Source organism: Scyliorhinus torazame, chromosome 6 (genome assembly GCF_047496885.1).
Source record: "Scyliorhinus torazame isolate Kashiwa2021f chromosome 6, sScyTor2.1, whole genome shotgun sequence".
In the NCBI taxonomy this organism is placed as follows: domain Eukaryota; kingdom Metazoa; phylum Chordata; class Chondrichthyes; order Carcharhiniformes; family Scyliorhinidae; genus Scyliorhinus; species Scyliorhinus torazame.
In genome coordinates this window covers 238,920,237-238,935,462 of record NC_092712.1, presented here as the reverse complement: position 1 = coordinate 238,935,462, position 15,226 = coordinate 238,920,237, and the positions used below count along the sequence as shown (strand labels likewise).

Below are 15,226 nucleotides of genomic sequence, written 5' to 3'. Positions count from 1 at the left end.
CGCCCACTCCCCGCTCGCCCGCCCACTCCCCGCTCGCCCGCCCACTCCCCGCTCGCCCGCCCACTCTCCGCTCGCCCGCCCACTCTCCGCTCGCCCGCCCACTCCCCGCCCGCCCGTCCACTCCCCGCTCGGCCGTCCACTCCCCGCTCGGCCGTCCACTCCCCGCTCGGCCGTCCACTCCCCGCTCGCCCGTCCACTCCCCGCTCGCCCGTCCACTCCCTGCACACTTCTGCCAGTGTCTGTTTGGCCATCTGCAGACTGCCAGAAACATTACTATCTGATATTTCCACAATCGAAGCTGCCTCCAAAACGGGAGATTTAGCTTACAACTTGCACCTCCTTCTGCAGCATAGTTTGGATTTGAAATGGAGTGGAGTGTCAGTCTCTTATTCAGTTGTACGGCTCAGAAGCACTGCAATGCATCGTTCCATAATGTCAGCCCAGTAGAACATAATCTGCCTGTAACTTGAAATCTATCTGACAATATCCCTCCGAGTTTAGCCTGTCTTGAACACAGGAGATGATCTCATTCATTTTTAAATTCAATCACCAACAAGACTTGACCTACATTACATGTTAAGAACTGTTGCTCCAAATGGTTTGCTCCCAGCCCTTCCCTTATGTGTTATTAAAGGATTTTCAGTCATGTTTCTTACAAATCATGCATCAACCAAATGAATTATGCCTTTCTTATTGGCATGACAGCCTGTAGCTGCCTTTATTAAACAGCAAATGGGGACAATTTTACTCAACACCATTGTGTATCTAATAAGTGTATAATTTTCAAATCTGTTTTCCTGCTCATTTCTATTTCCGTTAGATAATTAGATGGAATGGATTGTAAATTGGATAATCACATGACCCTTTAATCTTTGAGCCTGGTTTGAATTCAGTTGCCGTGTCATGGCAGAAGTGCAGATGTATGAGAAGACCGTGCTAATTGGTTGGCAAGTGGACCCTGATTGGTAGAGGCATTACCCATGGAGAATGTACCAGGGAGCTGTTAACTGTCCTGCATTTGTTTAAATTAAAGCTGGGCAGGTCAACTTTGATTGTTCAAGTCAGTGCCATAAGTAATGAACCAGGTAATGGTTGTTCCCTTTATAATAGGTATTCTTGTGTCTGGCCTGAAGGGTGTAAGATGAAAAGTTTCAACAGCATGTCTCTTTTCAGCAATACTGCACGACTAAACATGTCTGTAAACTGAGGTGATAGGAGAGTGATTGCTAATGTAACTGTTTTTGTGCCTTTAGCATCAGAATTTGTCCCTTTGCGCTTTCAGCTACTTATGATTTTTTGTCTCAATGCCATTGAATGTCAGGAGGAACTTTCAGTTTTGTGCTACAAAGCAGTTGATAACATATAACCCATTACACACCTCATTAGATTTTCCTGTCAGTCCTCGAGTTAAGTTAAAAAAAATGTTTCAAATGTGTGGTGACATTTTACAGATCATTCTGAGTCCAAGCTGCTGTGGCAGTGTGCAATTTTACAGGCATCTTGTTACTGTGGCAACATGCAGTTTTACAGGCATCTTGTTACTGTGGCAACATGCAATTTTACAGGCATCTTGTTGCTGTGACAACATGCAATTTTACAGGCATCTTGTTGCTGTGACAACATGCAATTTTACAGGCATCTTGTTGCTGTGACAACATGCAATTTTACAGGCATCTTGTTGCTGTGACAACATGCAATTTTACAGGCATGGATAGTGATGGCGATGGTAGAGACTCCAATTTTATTTCCATTACATATACTCCCACCCTTTCATTGGTTTCAGAAGGATTTGCAGGTTGATAATCAACCTGTTTGGCCATGTAATGAACACACCTTCCTTGGGTCATTAAGTCCTGGTGTGACACTCAATCCAAGAGCTTTTGGCTGATAGGCTAACCACTGCTCCACAAGGCCTCCCTTGTGTATACCTACCACCTAATTTTCAAAGCCAATGTAACTGGCTGTTTTGTGTACAAGTACAAAGGCCATTCTTCAGTTGCTGGGTCTGGCATAGGGTACAGAAGCAAAACTGTAGATTTGGTCTCGGTAATAGAGCGTGAACTGCAAGAAGGATGCACAAACTAGACAAGACAGTTGATTTCTTCTTTACTAACACAAATACTGATCCCAGAAACAGACAAAAGAATCTAATCTAATAAAGCAAGCAAAAGGGGATGATCCTTCTTCCCATGGGTAACTGAGTGTTCAGGATAGATATCTCTTGTTGTGGCTGGACATTTAGCAGTTAGCCAGTAAAAAGTCAATTTTCACCTATAAAAAGATAAAAGCACTCTAATATGAACTTGTATATCTGCTACTAGTGTTAAAATATATGTATTTTCACAGAGATTTTCCAGCAGCCTGCACCAGTGGCAGTGTTGCATGCACCAGTCAGCGGCACGGTAGCACAGTGGTTAGCACTGTTGCATCACTGTGCCAGGGTCCCAGGTTCGATTCCCGGCTTGGGTCACTGTCGGCGTGGAATCTGCACGTTCTCCCTGTGTCTGCGTGGGTTTCCTCCGGGTGCTCCGGTTCCTCCCACAAGTCCCAAAAGACGTGCTGTTAGGTAATTTGGACATTCTGAATTCTCCCTCCGTGTACCTGAACAGGTGCCGGAATGTGGCGACGAGGGAATTTTCACAGTAACTTCATTGCAGTGTTGATGTAAGCCTACTTATGACACTAATAAAGATTCTCATTATTAATATTATTGGAGCTGCAGCCATTTTATGAGAAGCGTTCTGCTGCATGCAATGTGTGGGATCCTTGGAGAGCTAAACCTGATATTTAGAACTAATGTTCTGAATCTGGAGGTGATTCTTGGCCAGACAGTAGTGTTCAGGTAACTGTTAAACTACATTGGGATGTTTTCTAACTTTAATTTCCTCTGTTTCCCCAGTTATGCTTTGTTATATTTTGGACTCCACATCTGTCAGAAAAAATTCTGGTTAATCTGATAGGTGTGAATTTGGCTTTTGCTGAGCTGTGTGTGATTCCGCTGCAGATCGTCTCCTTCTTCCCTTTCCCAGGTATGAATCTTTATTTAAAGTAATGCCTCAACAGTCTAGAGATGATATTGGTTGACTATTGCTGGATTAATCAGTGCTTTACTGTAGCTACAATGAGAAAAGTATAGATTAGATTCAGTTAAATAGGCTTCCCCTATTCTTGTTCAGTATTTAACAATCTGGCTTGCTTCTTCAAAGGTGTGTGGTTTCTTCAGGATGTTGCAAGAGAATTTCGAATGAAAACAACAATTAAGGGAATCTTAAGAATTACTTAAGATTCACTTACTTTGGTGCAGACTTGATAGGCCGAATGGCCTCCTGCACTTTATGTTCTATGTTAAGACTTGGGAGAAGGACTGAAGGAACTAGATCCTTTGTTCCATGTGGAAAAGCCCTAGATCCTATGTTCCATGTGGAAAAGCTCTAGATCCTATGTTCCATGTGGAATGGGCAACAATACCCAGCCACCAACTCTGATCCATCATAATTGTTTTTACTCCCATTCAAGTGGTATCCCAGGAAGTCTTCCTTAAATGTACTTCACCCGGTCTTCTTCCATCTGGTGGCGCCCATTCTACTGCCACTCTTGTGGGCGTATATCCTGGAAGGGAACTACATATCCTCCCAGCTTTAATCACATGTCCGTCACAATGTCCACAGGAACTCTGACCAGTCTTCTGTACCACTTCTTCATTGGTGATGCAGTCTATCAGTGTGATGCCCAGGACCTGATGAAAGATGTCCGACTTGCATTACGTCTTTGGTGTTCTCTGCTGTGTCTCACTGGCATAGATTGCAGTTGGTACTACTAAAGACATGTAGAGTTGCAGTTTTGTGGCCCCATTGATGGTGTTGGATGCCTAGACTTAAAAAGGGCCCAATTCTATTTATGGAAATCCTAATAGTCCTTCCCTTTGCTTCTGAAAGATCATTCAGAATGAAGAAATATATTGAGTTGAGACGATCATTGATTACCAAAAAACACCCCACAAATGACCCATGATCAAAGATCTCTCCAAAAAAAGCAAAGGAGGTGAAATATCTCTTGTTAAATTGACGAAAAAAGCTGTTACTAATCTCGGTATAATTATTTCCCAAAGGGAGTTTCTTCTGAAGGTAGTTGTAACAGTTGAGTTTTAAGTTGTCTATCACTCACTTAAACATATTTTGTTAATCCTATGACAATATTAAAACCTTTTGGATCATTTCAAAACATTTTTACCACTTTTTCAGCAGGATATTTATTCCCTTCCATAGAGATTCAAATTGACAATACTGGTAAATATTACTGACTCTGAATTAGACTAATGACATAAGATATAGGAGCAGATATTTAGCCCATTGATCATGGCTGATATGTTCCTCATCCCCATTCTCCTGCCTTCTCCCCAGAACCCCTGATCTTCATATTAATCAAGAAATCCCCTTATTAATCAAGAACATCAGATTTGCGCTTGAGGTGCTGTTACCTACAGGGCTACAGACCAAGAGCAGGATGGTGAAACCAGATAGAATAGTTCCTTTTTAGAACATCAGAACTAGACAATTTAGCCTCTCGAGCCTACTCCACTGTTCAATACGATCTCGGCTGATCTCATCACAGCCTTAACCCCACCGTCCTGTTCGTTCTCCGTAACCCTTTCAACCCATTACCAATTAAAAATCTGTCTAATTCCTCCTTAAATTTACCCGCTGTCCTAGTATCCACTGCACTCTGAAGTAGCAAATTCACAACCCTTTGGGAGAAGTAGTTTTTCCTCATCTATGTTTTAAATTTGCTACCTCTTATCCTGAGACTATGACCTCTTGTTCTAGTGCACTTAGCAATTCCTGGATCTCTTTAGCACTCAAACTGTTCCCATTCGTTAAAGGATCAAGAACGAGAAGACACAGATTTAAAGGAATTTGCAAAAGAAACAAATATGATGTGAGAAAAAGCTTTTTCACATAGTGAGTGATTTGGGTCTGGTCTGCACTACCTGAAAGTGTGGGGGAGGCGAGTTCAATCGAGGCATTCAAGAGGACATTAGATGATTATTTGAATAGAAACAATGTGCAGGGTATCGGGAAAAGGCAGGAGAATGGTACTAAGTCATGATGCTCATTTGAAGAGCTGGTGCAAAATGGCTTCCTGTGTCATAACAATTCTGTGATTCTATGGAATGGATTCCATTGTATTGTCGGATGCAAATAGCTGTTGCCCCAACTTTGGTATCTCTGCTGCAATGAAGATGAAAGAAATCAGCTTTAGGAGATTTTATCATTTAGCAGGGCCCCCCTCCCGCAACGCTCACACACATCTTCTACTCCTTCAAAGAATCGGCTCATCCTCGCCCTCGTGAGGTGTGCTCTGTATACCACCTTCAACTGTATCAGCCCCAACCTCGCGCACGAGGTGGAGGCATTCACTCTCCGGAGCACCTCACACCCGTTTTCCCCTGCCTTAAATCTAAGGAATGCAGATGTGAACATTTATGGCAGATAACAGGTTTAGCCATTGAATGCCAGACTACATAAAGCACCAGGGTCATTCTGGAATATAAAGCGAGACCACAGCTTCTCTGTTCCACTACAAACCCTTTTTAAATCCCTTTTCTTGGCCTTCTCCATCCTTACCTTCAATAACAAAGATGAAGAACTCATAAACATCTTGATCATAAATATTAAACCCATCACTTAAGCTACCTCTGCTGTTTTCTTCGCTTACCCTAGCCCACCAAGCCAAACAACCCCTATCATAGCACTGAACTTGCTTCTTTCTGCAGCTTCCTTCTCGCTTCCCCTTTTGCCCTTACAATGTTCAAGTTGTCCATAAGAGCCATTTCCTGCTCCATGATTCCTTCTGGTACCAAACTATTGACCATCTATTGTATTCTCTAAGTGCCGCAAAGAGTGTCACACACTTGGATTTCTTACAAATACAATGCGAGGTTTATTCAGGAGATGTTGATCATGCAAACTAAGGTGGAGAACTGAAGCCCACGCAAGCACTCTGCTGACGTCACTGCAGATCATGTGCCGTTCCAGTAGCCAGGATGTATTCCTTACTATATAACATCATCTAAATTCTCTTTCTGGCCCTCACATTGGCCAATACTGTTAATGGCTCCCTCTTCTCAAATTCTTTCCCTTTCCCTTCAAATCTGCTATCATCACCCCTCTCCTCAAAATTCCTTGTTTGACCCCTCCAGCTTTACAAACAATCACCTCAATCGCAACTCCTTCAAAGTTCTTGAATGTGTTCTTATACCCCAAATCCATGGTCAAATTTCCTGGGACTTAAAAATCTCTAATCTGTTACTGCCCCATTTCAGCAATCAAATGGCCTTCATCAAAGTTCTAATTAACATTTTACATGACTGTGGTGAACAATCCCTCCTGATCCTTCTTAACTTGCCTCTAGACTTTAACATTATTGACCATACCATTCTCATCCTTCAACCTCCGCATTATCCAGTTGGATGAGAATACACTCACCTGGTTTCATTCGTGTCTATCAAGTTGTAGCCTGAGAATACCCTGAAATGGCTTCTCTCTTCGCTCCTGTGAGTCTCACAAAGATGTAGTCTTGGCCCCTCCTATTTCTCATCCACATGTTGCGTCATGGTAACATCCTCTTAAAGCAGAACCAAAGTTTCTAAATATGAACTAGCAACAAACAGTTCTATCTCACCAACATCTCTCTCAACCCCTCCAGCGCATCTGGTCTGACATGCTGCTTGCACTGGATAAGCAGAAATGTCCTCCCATGAAATATTTGGAAAACTGAAGCCACTGTCTTCAGTCCCCATCCAAAATTTCATTCCCTACCCACTGACTCCATCTTCTTCCGGCCACTGTCTGAAGCTGAAACAGGCGATTCATAACCTTGGTATCCTATTTGGTCCCAAACTGAGCCTGCAATCTATTTCCTTTCCATCACCTAGTTCCCATCTGCAACTGACATGTCTGCACCCCTACATCAACTTATCTGCAGGATTTCTTATTCATTCATTGGATGTGGAGACTTCTGGCCAGGCCAGCATTTGTAGTTTGACCCAATGACAGTGAAGGAACAGCTATGAAGTTCCAAGTCAAGATGGTGTGTGGCTTGGAAGGGAATTTGCAGGTGGTGGGAGTTTCCACATATCTGCTGCCCTTGTCCTTTTAGAAGGTAGAGGTCACAGGTTTGGAAGGTGCTGTCTGAGGAGCTTTGGTGTGTTGTTGCAATGCATTGTGTTCTGTTTCTGCTTCTGTTCGTCACTGGTGGAGGGAGTGAATGTTTGCGGATGGCGCACCAATCAAGTGGGCTGCTTTGTCCTGGATGGGGTCGTACTTCTTGAGTGTTGTTGGAGTTGCATTCATCCAGGCAATTGGAGAGTATTCAGTCACAGTCACATTCTTGACTTGTGCCTTGCAGGTGGTGGATAGGATTTGGGGAGAAAAGAGGTGAGTTACAAGCCTCAAGACTTCCCAGCCTCTGACCTGCTTGTGTAGCCACAGTATTTATATGGCTAGTCCAGTCCATTTCCGTTTCTGGTTAATAGTAACCCGCATGATGTTGTTAGTGGAGGATTCAGCAATGGTAATGCCATTGAATGTCAAGGGATAATGGTTAGAGATGATTGTCTGGAACCTGTGTGGCATGAATATTACTTACCATTTTTGAGCCTAAGCCTGTGTGTTATCCGGGTTTAGCATATTTGAATATGGACTCTGAGGAGTTGCAAATGATACTGGACATTGTCCAATCATGGGAGAGTATCCCCACTTCTAACTTTATGATGGAGGAAAGGTCATTAATAAAGCAGTTGAAGATGGTTGAACCCGAGGCGGAATTCTCCCAACCTGCCTGTGGCGAGTTTGGGGGCAGGTAGGCGCAGAGAATTTGGGGTTTGGTGATGGCAGGTGATGAGAATCTGGGTTTGGTGATGAGCAGGCAATGAGAATCTGGGGTTTGGTGATGCCACATTTGGTCAAATGCAGCCTTGATGTCAAGGGCAGTCACTCTCACCTCACCTCGGGCATTCAGCTCTTTTGTCCATGTTTGGACCAAGTCTGTAATGAGATCAGGAGCTGAATGCCCCATGATGGACCCTAAACTGAATATCACTGAGCAGTGTATTGCTGTGTAAGAGCCATGCTGATGATGGGGAGTAGACTGTTGGAGTGGTAATTGGCTGGATTTGATTTGTCCTTTTTTTTTTTTGTGGCGGGACATATCTGGATAGTTTTGCACAATGACTGGTGGATGCCAATGTTACAGCTGTACTGGAGCAGCTTGGCTAGGGAGCATGGCAAGTTCTGGAGTACAAGTCTTCAGTACTATTGCCTGAAGGTTGTTAGGGCCCATAGCGTTTTCAGAACCCATTGTCTTCAACCGTTTCTTGATACCATTTGGAATTAATCAAATTGGCTGAAGACTGGCATCTATGATGCTGGGGACCTCAGGGGAGCTGAAGATGAATCTTCATTTTTGGTTGAAGATGATTGCAAATGTTGAAACCTGATCCATGCCGTTGTCATCATGAGACATGAGTATTAAACATCCTCCTGTCTGGCCACTCACCTTGTGCCAGGTTCGATTCCGGCTTGGGTCATTGTCTGCGGAGTCTGCACATTCTCCCCGTGTCTGCATGGGTTTCCTTTGGGTGTTCAGGTTTCCTCCCACAAGTCCCAAAAGACGTGCTGTTAGGTAATTTGGACATTCTGAATTTTCCCTCCATGTACCCGAACAGGTCCCGGAATGTGGCGACTAGGGGTTTTCCACAGTGGCTTCATTACAGTGTTAATGTAAGCCTACTTGTGACAATAAAGATTATTATTATTATATCAGCCTCTCTCTGGCTCTCTCTCTGTCTCTCTTTGGCTCTCACTCCTCCTTTCACTCTGCGTCTCTCTGGTTCTCTTCCCTCCTCTCTCTGGTTCTCTCTCTGTAGTGATCTGCATATCTGTGTACCTATACACAAGGGGTCAATGTAAATGCACTACGACTAAGCAATCACTAGAGGGAGCATGGGAGATGTATAAATACAGACAGACAGGAAGTCAGAGTCACTCTTCACAGGAACAGCAGCTGGTGAGCGGGACACAGACAGGCAGCTCAGATGGAACATAGTATAAGCGCTGGAGAGAGAACGAACTCATACAAATAAAGCATCTACTTCAACTGTAAGACTACGAGCTTTATTCAGACAAAAGGAATAACACATGGTACCAGGAGACTTCATAACGCTTACTATAAGATTACACAAGATGCAGACACAGAAAGAACGAAATGACAAGAAAACACGTATCGGACATTTGACGTGGGGAGATTTCGCTGATTCAATGAAACTCGTTGGAACTCTACCGCAGCTGAAAACAACCGGTAATTTAAGTCATAGCTGGAAAAGCTTTAAACAAATGATCGAAATATATACCATAGCTAATGATTTGAGAACAGCCTCGGAAGAAATGAAAATAGCACTACTCCTAGCAGGACATGAAGCTAGACGCACAGTTAAACAAAAAGACCACACAGTCCAACGATGGAACTGCGCATGCGCAAAGCGCACATGCGCAGTTGGACAAAGAGCGCACAGTTCAAAGATGGATGCACAGTTTATGAAAAAGCGCACAGTAAAGGAAACTAGCTTTAAATACTTGAAAGATGAAGACAACACCAAATTAGAAGCAATACTGATTTGAAGATCACTGTAACACCAGTAACAATGCTGCTTTAAGACATTCAATGCTTGGAGGCCAAATTGCACAGGGAATGAGTGATGCGAAACTCCAACAATTATTACCAGAAGAGAAAGGTTTAACGCTGGAAATCGCGATTGACAAGTGCAGATCGCAAGAAAAGAATAACTTTAAGTTTTTAACAAGAAAAAACGGGTCTGATGAAGTTAAAATGGCTCTGAGCATATTTTAAACTGCCCGGGGAACAAAAGACGCAAATCTGGGCCTGCGCATGCACAGGAAACTGCAGCCGCGCATGCGCAGTTGAAAATAGCCGTTTTGGACTCCGCAAGTCGCGCATGCGCAGTTAAACGAAAAGACCACACAGTTCAACGATGGAACTGCGCATGCGCAAAGCGCACATACGCAGTTGGACAAAAAGAGCGCACAGTTCCAAGATGGATGCGCAGTTTAAGAAAAAGCGCACAGTAAAGGAAACTCGATTTGCACATGCGCAAACGGTTCCTACGCCTTACGTCACGAGCGTCATGATGTCAGAAACTCAGACCACGCCCACTTAACGGCGAAATGCGCGAAAATCACAAACCAGACATTTAAAGGCACAAAGCCATAAAATTCAACCTCAAAAGGCACATTGCCTGAACTTCTACCAGCAGTTGAAAATAACTTCGCAGCACCCTGGAACCAGCCGTTTGCACCACCCAAAGTGAAGAGCACAATGACAAATCCGAAACCAAAGAAGATGATTTGTTCACTGAACATGAAGAGAACAATAACAAATCCAAAGATGATTTGTTTATCGAAAAATGTTACTCAGACATGGCTGAGTTATTCAGAAATGCTAATCATAGCATCAACATCACGGTTGCAAAGCTCAACACGACTCTACTCATGGTAGATGAATCCAATACCATGATGAAATGGCAGATCGTCGATACATTGGATGACAGCAACCTGTCAAATACCCAAGAAGAACAAGAAGAAGTACTGACCGACTCTGTTGAGAGAGCACAGATCGAATCCACAGAGAGAACACTGCACGACTCCACAGAGAGAGCGATGAAAGACTCCACAGAGAGAGCGACCAAGCCAGCCTCCACAGAGTGCTCATTGATAGACTCCAAAATGAAAGGAATTAAAGACTCCATAGCGAACGCCATGCATGATCAAGACCATGAAGGTTACCCACTGTATCTGAGCAACCAGAAGCAGACTGTGAAAGTCTACCCAGCACACATAATCAACAAGAAGTCAATGGGTGTCTACCCGCTGTATGTGAGAACAGTGACAATGTGATCACAATCGACATACAAGATGTGCAAGATCACAGCGAGACTGACAGATTTCAGCTCGTCTGTACAGAAGCATTCAACAATCAAAGGAGGGCTACTCATGAGTCCAGTGACACCACGTCAATTGAAACCTCATCTACTCTAAACTACCCACAAGAAAATGAAATCTTGAAGATTTTGACTCCAGAAGAGGAGCACCAAGAAACCAAAGATGATTGAAATTAACCAGAAATGACTTCAGTAGTGGAGCACTAAGGAAGCAAAGAAGAGGAATCAAATCCACCACAAATGACTGATGTCACCAAGATCAATGCAACATCAGATCATCCTCACAATCCTAAAGAAGAAAGGCTCAATGAAACATCAGATACGACAAAGGACACTGACACCAATAAATTTGAGAATGACTCAAATTATCCACATGGAACAGTCATTGAGCACAACAAGAACAACAAAAACCACAAGAAGCACAACAGAAACAAGAACAACAACACAACAACAAGAAACACAACAAGCACAACAAAAACTACAAACACAACGACAAGAACAACAAAGAAACAACAGCAACAACAAGCACAACAAAAATAACTAGCACGACAAAAACAACAAAGTAAGTACAACAACGAAGGCAACAAAGACAGAAACGACAGAAACAACAACAATGAAACAACGACCTGTACAACATGGTACAACTCTGCACATGAAAGACAATGCAACAGCACACTCCAAAACAATGGCAAGAGTACAAACATACCATGGCATGACAACGAATCTCACAAATTCACATTTGCTCCAGAACAAACAAGCACACCAGCTTTCAAGGCAGATGACACACTAAATCGATACCACAAGCCCAAGAAAAAGTCCACGTCAGTCAACATCAGTGGTTCGACCGTTCAAACACCTCGTGATGACTTGTTGGTTACTTAAAAACAAGAACACTGACGACATTCACAAAGAAATTATAATATCAACATCACCACGTCAACAACAGAAGAAAAAAAAAACTCAATCGAATAAATTCATAAAGTTGGACCCAAATTTTTTTTATTAAGAGATTGGTCTGATAAATATTAATTGGCTTTGTATAATAACCAATATCATCACCACTTATTCAGATATACATATCATAATTAATCGAACTGTTTTGTACAATTTTCTTTAACACTGTACAGAAAATATATAAAAGAAAAAAGGGGGATGTAGTGATCTGCATATCTGTGTATATATACAAGGGGTCAGTGTAAATGCACTACAACTAAGCAATCACTAGAGGAAGCACGGGAGATGTATAAATACAGACAGGAAGTCAGAGTCATTCTTCACAGGTACGGCAGCTGGTGAGCAGGACACAGATGGGCAGTTCAGATGTAACATAGTAGAAGCGCTGGAGAGAGAACAAATTCAGACAAATAAAGCATCTACTTCAACTGTAAGGCTACGAACTTTATCCAGACACTAGGAATAACACACTCTCCATTTCACTCTCTCCCTCTCCTCTTCTCTCTGGCTCTCCTCTCTCTGGCCCTCTCTCCTCCTCTCTCTGGCTCTCTCGCTCCTCTCTCTGACTCTTTCTCCTCCTCTCTCTTCCCTCCTCTCTCTGGCTCTCTCTCTGCCTCTTCTTGGTTCTCTCTCTCCACCTCTCTGGCTTTTTGTGCATCTCTCTTGCTCTGTGTGCATCTCTCTTGCTCTATGTGCATCTCTCTTGCTCTATGTGCATCTCTCTGGCTCTTTGTCCATCTCTCTGGCTCTTTGTCCATCTCTCTGGCTCTTTGTGCATTTCTCTGGCTCTTTGTGCAACTCTTTGACTCTTTGTGCGTCTGTCTGGCTCTTTGGGCTTCTCTCTGGTTCTTTGTGTACCTCTTTGGCACTTTCTGTCCTTCTCCGTCCCCCTCTCTGCCTCTTGTTGCCTCTCTCTGGGTCCCTCTGGCTCTCCACCTCGCTTTGGCTCATTATCCACCTCTCCGCTTCTCTCTGGCTATATAAATCCAAAATATTCTTGTTGAACTTTGAATTTAAGGATATTAACATCTGATGTGACCACTCTCTCCCTATCGCAGCATTGTGGGGCTGGGGAGTAAGGTGGCCTGTTGTTAGAGGGCAGGTTTAAAATTAATGTCACTATTATTCAACAAAGTTTTGTTTTTCCTTGTGTGCCTTACCCTAGAACTCTTCAAATTCTGCAAATAAGAACATAGTATAAGAAACTCTTCAAATAAAAACATATTATAAGAAATGGGTGCGCATGTATGCCCCTTGAGCCTGCTGTGCCATTCAATAAACCAGCAGCTGATCTGATTGTGGCCTTAATCCACTTTCTTGCCTTTACCCTTGACTCATTTATCAATCAAACCTCTGTCCAACTCGGCCTTAAATATATTCAGTGTCCCAGCCTTTACTGCTCACAACTCACTAGGATAGAGAATTCCAAAGGTAAATCACCCTCTGAGAAGAAATTCCTCCTCGCCTCTGTCTTAAATGGGAAATCCTTTACTTTGAACATGTGCCACCTAATTCTGGATTCCCCCATGAAGGGAAATAGCCTCTTGGCATCTACCCTGCCAAGTCTGCCCAGAATCTTACATGTTTCAATAAGACCATCTTCTCATTCTTCTAAGCTCCAATGAATACAGGCCCAACTTGCTCAAACTTTCCTCAGAAAACAAACAAGCTCTTTTCCTCAGGAATCAATCAAGTGAAACTTCCCTGAACTGCCTCTAATGCAAGTATATCCCTCCTTAAATAAGGAGACCAAAATTATACACAATACACTAGGTATGTTCTCACCAACAGACTTCTCTATGCTTGTATACCATCCCCCATGCAATAAAGGCCACCATTTCCTTCCTAATTACTCGCAGTGCCTGCATGCTAACCTTTTTGTGATTCATGTACAAAGACACCCGGATCCCTCTTGCTGCGCCATTCTGCCATCTCTTGCCACATAAATATTATTTTGTTCTTCCCACCAAACTGGACAATCTCATAAATATTTTAACTAAGTTGAGACAGAATAGAATGGCTGACTGCACATGGCAATTGCACTTTTCCCCTTTTTTCACTTGGAATTCTCCTATCGTTGAATGTGCCCATGTTTCACTAGGACCTGAGTTGGAATTGCCCAAACTCTTGGGATATTTGCAACTGTCTGATTGAAAGGCCCTTTTACCAGTCCTCAGAGCTGACAGAAAGGAGGTCACCCAGAATCATTGGTGTTGACATTTCTAGGGCTGGAAATGAGTAAAATATGGAGAGAGAAACAAATCAATAAGAAAGTTTGCCAAAAGTTGACATCAGTTATTTTTTTCCATTATAAAATATGATGGGAAAGAGATTTCAAAGAGCCTGCATCCTGTTCATTTCTCCTCTCCAGGAATGGTTTATGTGCCATGGATCCCAACGGTTCTGTTCCCTCATGGAATTGGCTTGAATTTTGAAAGAGAATGCTGATGGCTACTTATCGTGGGCATTAAAACTGGGTTCAGTCCTGTTGTTTTGCTTTTATTCCAAGAAATATTTGATAACAAATGCTAACTTTGTACAAATTTACAATCAAATTCTGCTTTGTACTTTCAGTACTACCCTGGGTGGGGTGATGTATTTATTAGATAATAAAAGTTTGCTATTTTTGTTACAAAGACATCAATATTAAAAACATAATGAGGTATGTTTTAATCTTCTTTGGGTGTAAAGGATTTCCTGGGTGGGGTGGATGACACATGTGTAAAATGGGTGGGGTGGATGACACATGTGTAATGCAACACACACAATTTTGTATCCACTTCACTTTGTAATGATGTGTTTCTCCTCTATATAGTGGGTAGCCTCTATTGATTGGTATGGTTTGTTTGTCACAAATTGTGTGAATACTGTAGTGCAGTACAGTATTCAAAATCAGCAATAGCACCTAGCTTACAAATTTAACTTACAGTTAAATCACAGTTAGTGGAAAATCAGGCATTAACCTGAATAAATTGCCACTTAACGGTCACATTCTTGAACACAAAATCATAGAATTTACAGTGCAGAAGGAGGCCATTCAGCCCATCGAGTCTACACTGGCCCCTGAAAGAGCACCCGACCTAAGCCCATATCTCCACCCTATCCTCATAACCCAGCAACCCCACCTAACTTTTGGACACTACAGGGCAATTTATATGACCGATCCACTTAACCTGCACTTGACATGTGGGAGGAAACCGGAGCGCCCGGAGGAAACCTACGCAGACACGGGGAGAACGTGCAGACTCCGCACAGACA

The 15,226-nt window shown here is 42.9% G+C and overlaps 1 protein-coding gene across 2 annotated transcripts in view; it reads left to right on the top strand.

Moving 5' to 3' along the window:
• ankhb (ANKH inorganic pyrophosphate transport regulator b) overlaps positions 1 to 15,226 on the top strand; it is a 287,434-nt gene that overhangs the window by 250,967 nt on the left and 21,241 nt on the right. For both annotated transcript variants that reach the window (XM_072509527.1, XM_072509528.1), the window contains one exon: positions 2,900 to 3,029. In XM_072509527.1, coding sequence (XP_072365628.1) covers positions 2,900 to 3,029 — 130 coding nt within the window. The remainder of the gene's footprint in view (positions 1 to 2,899; positions 3,030 to 15,226) is intronic.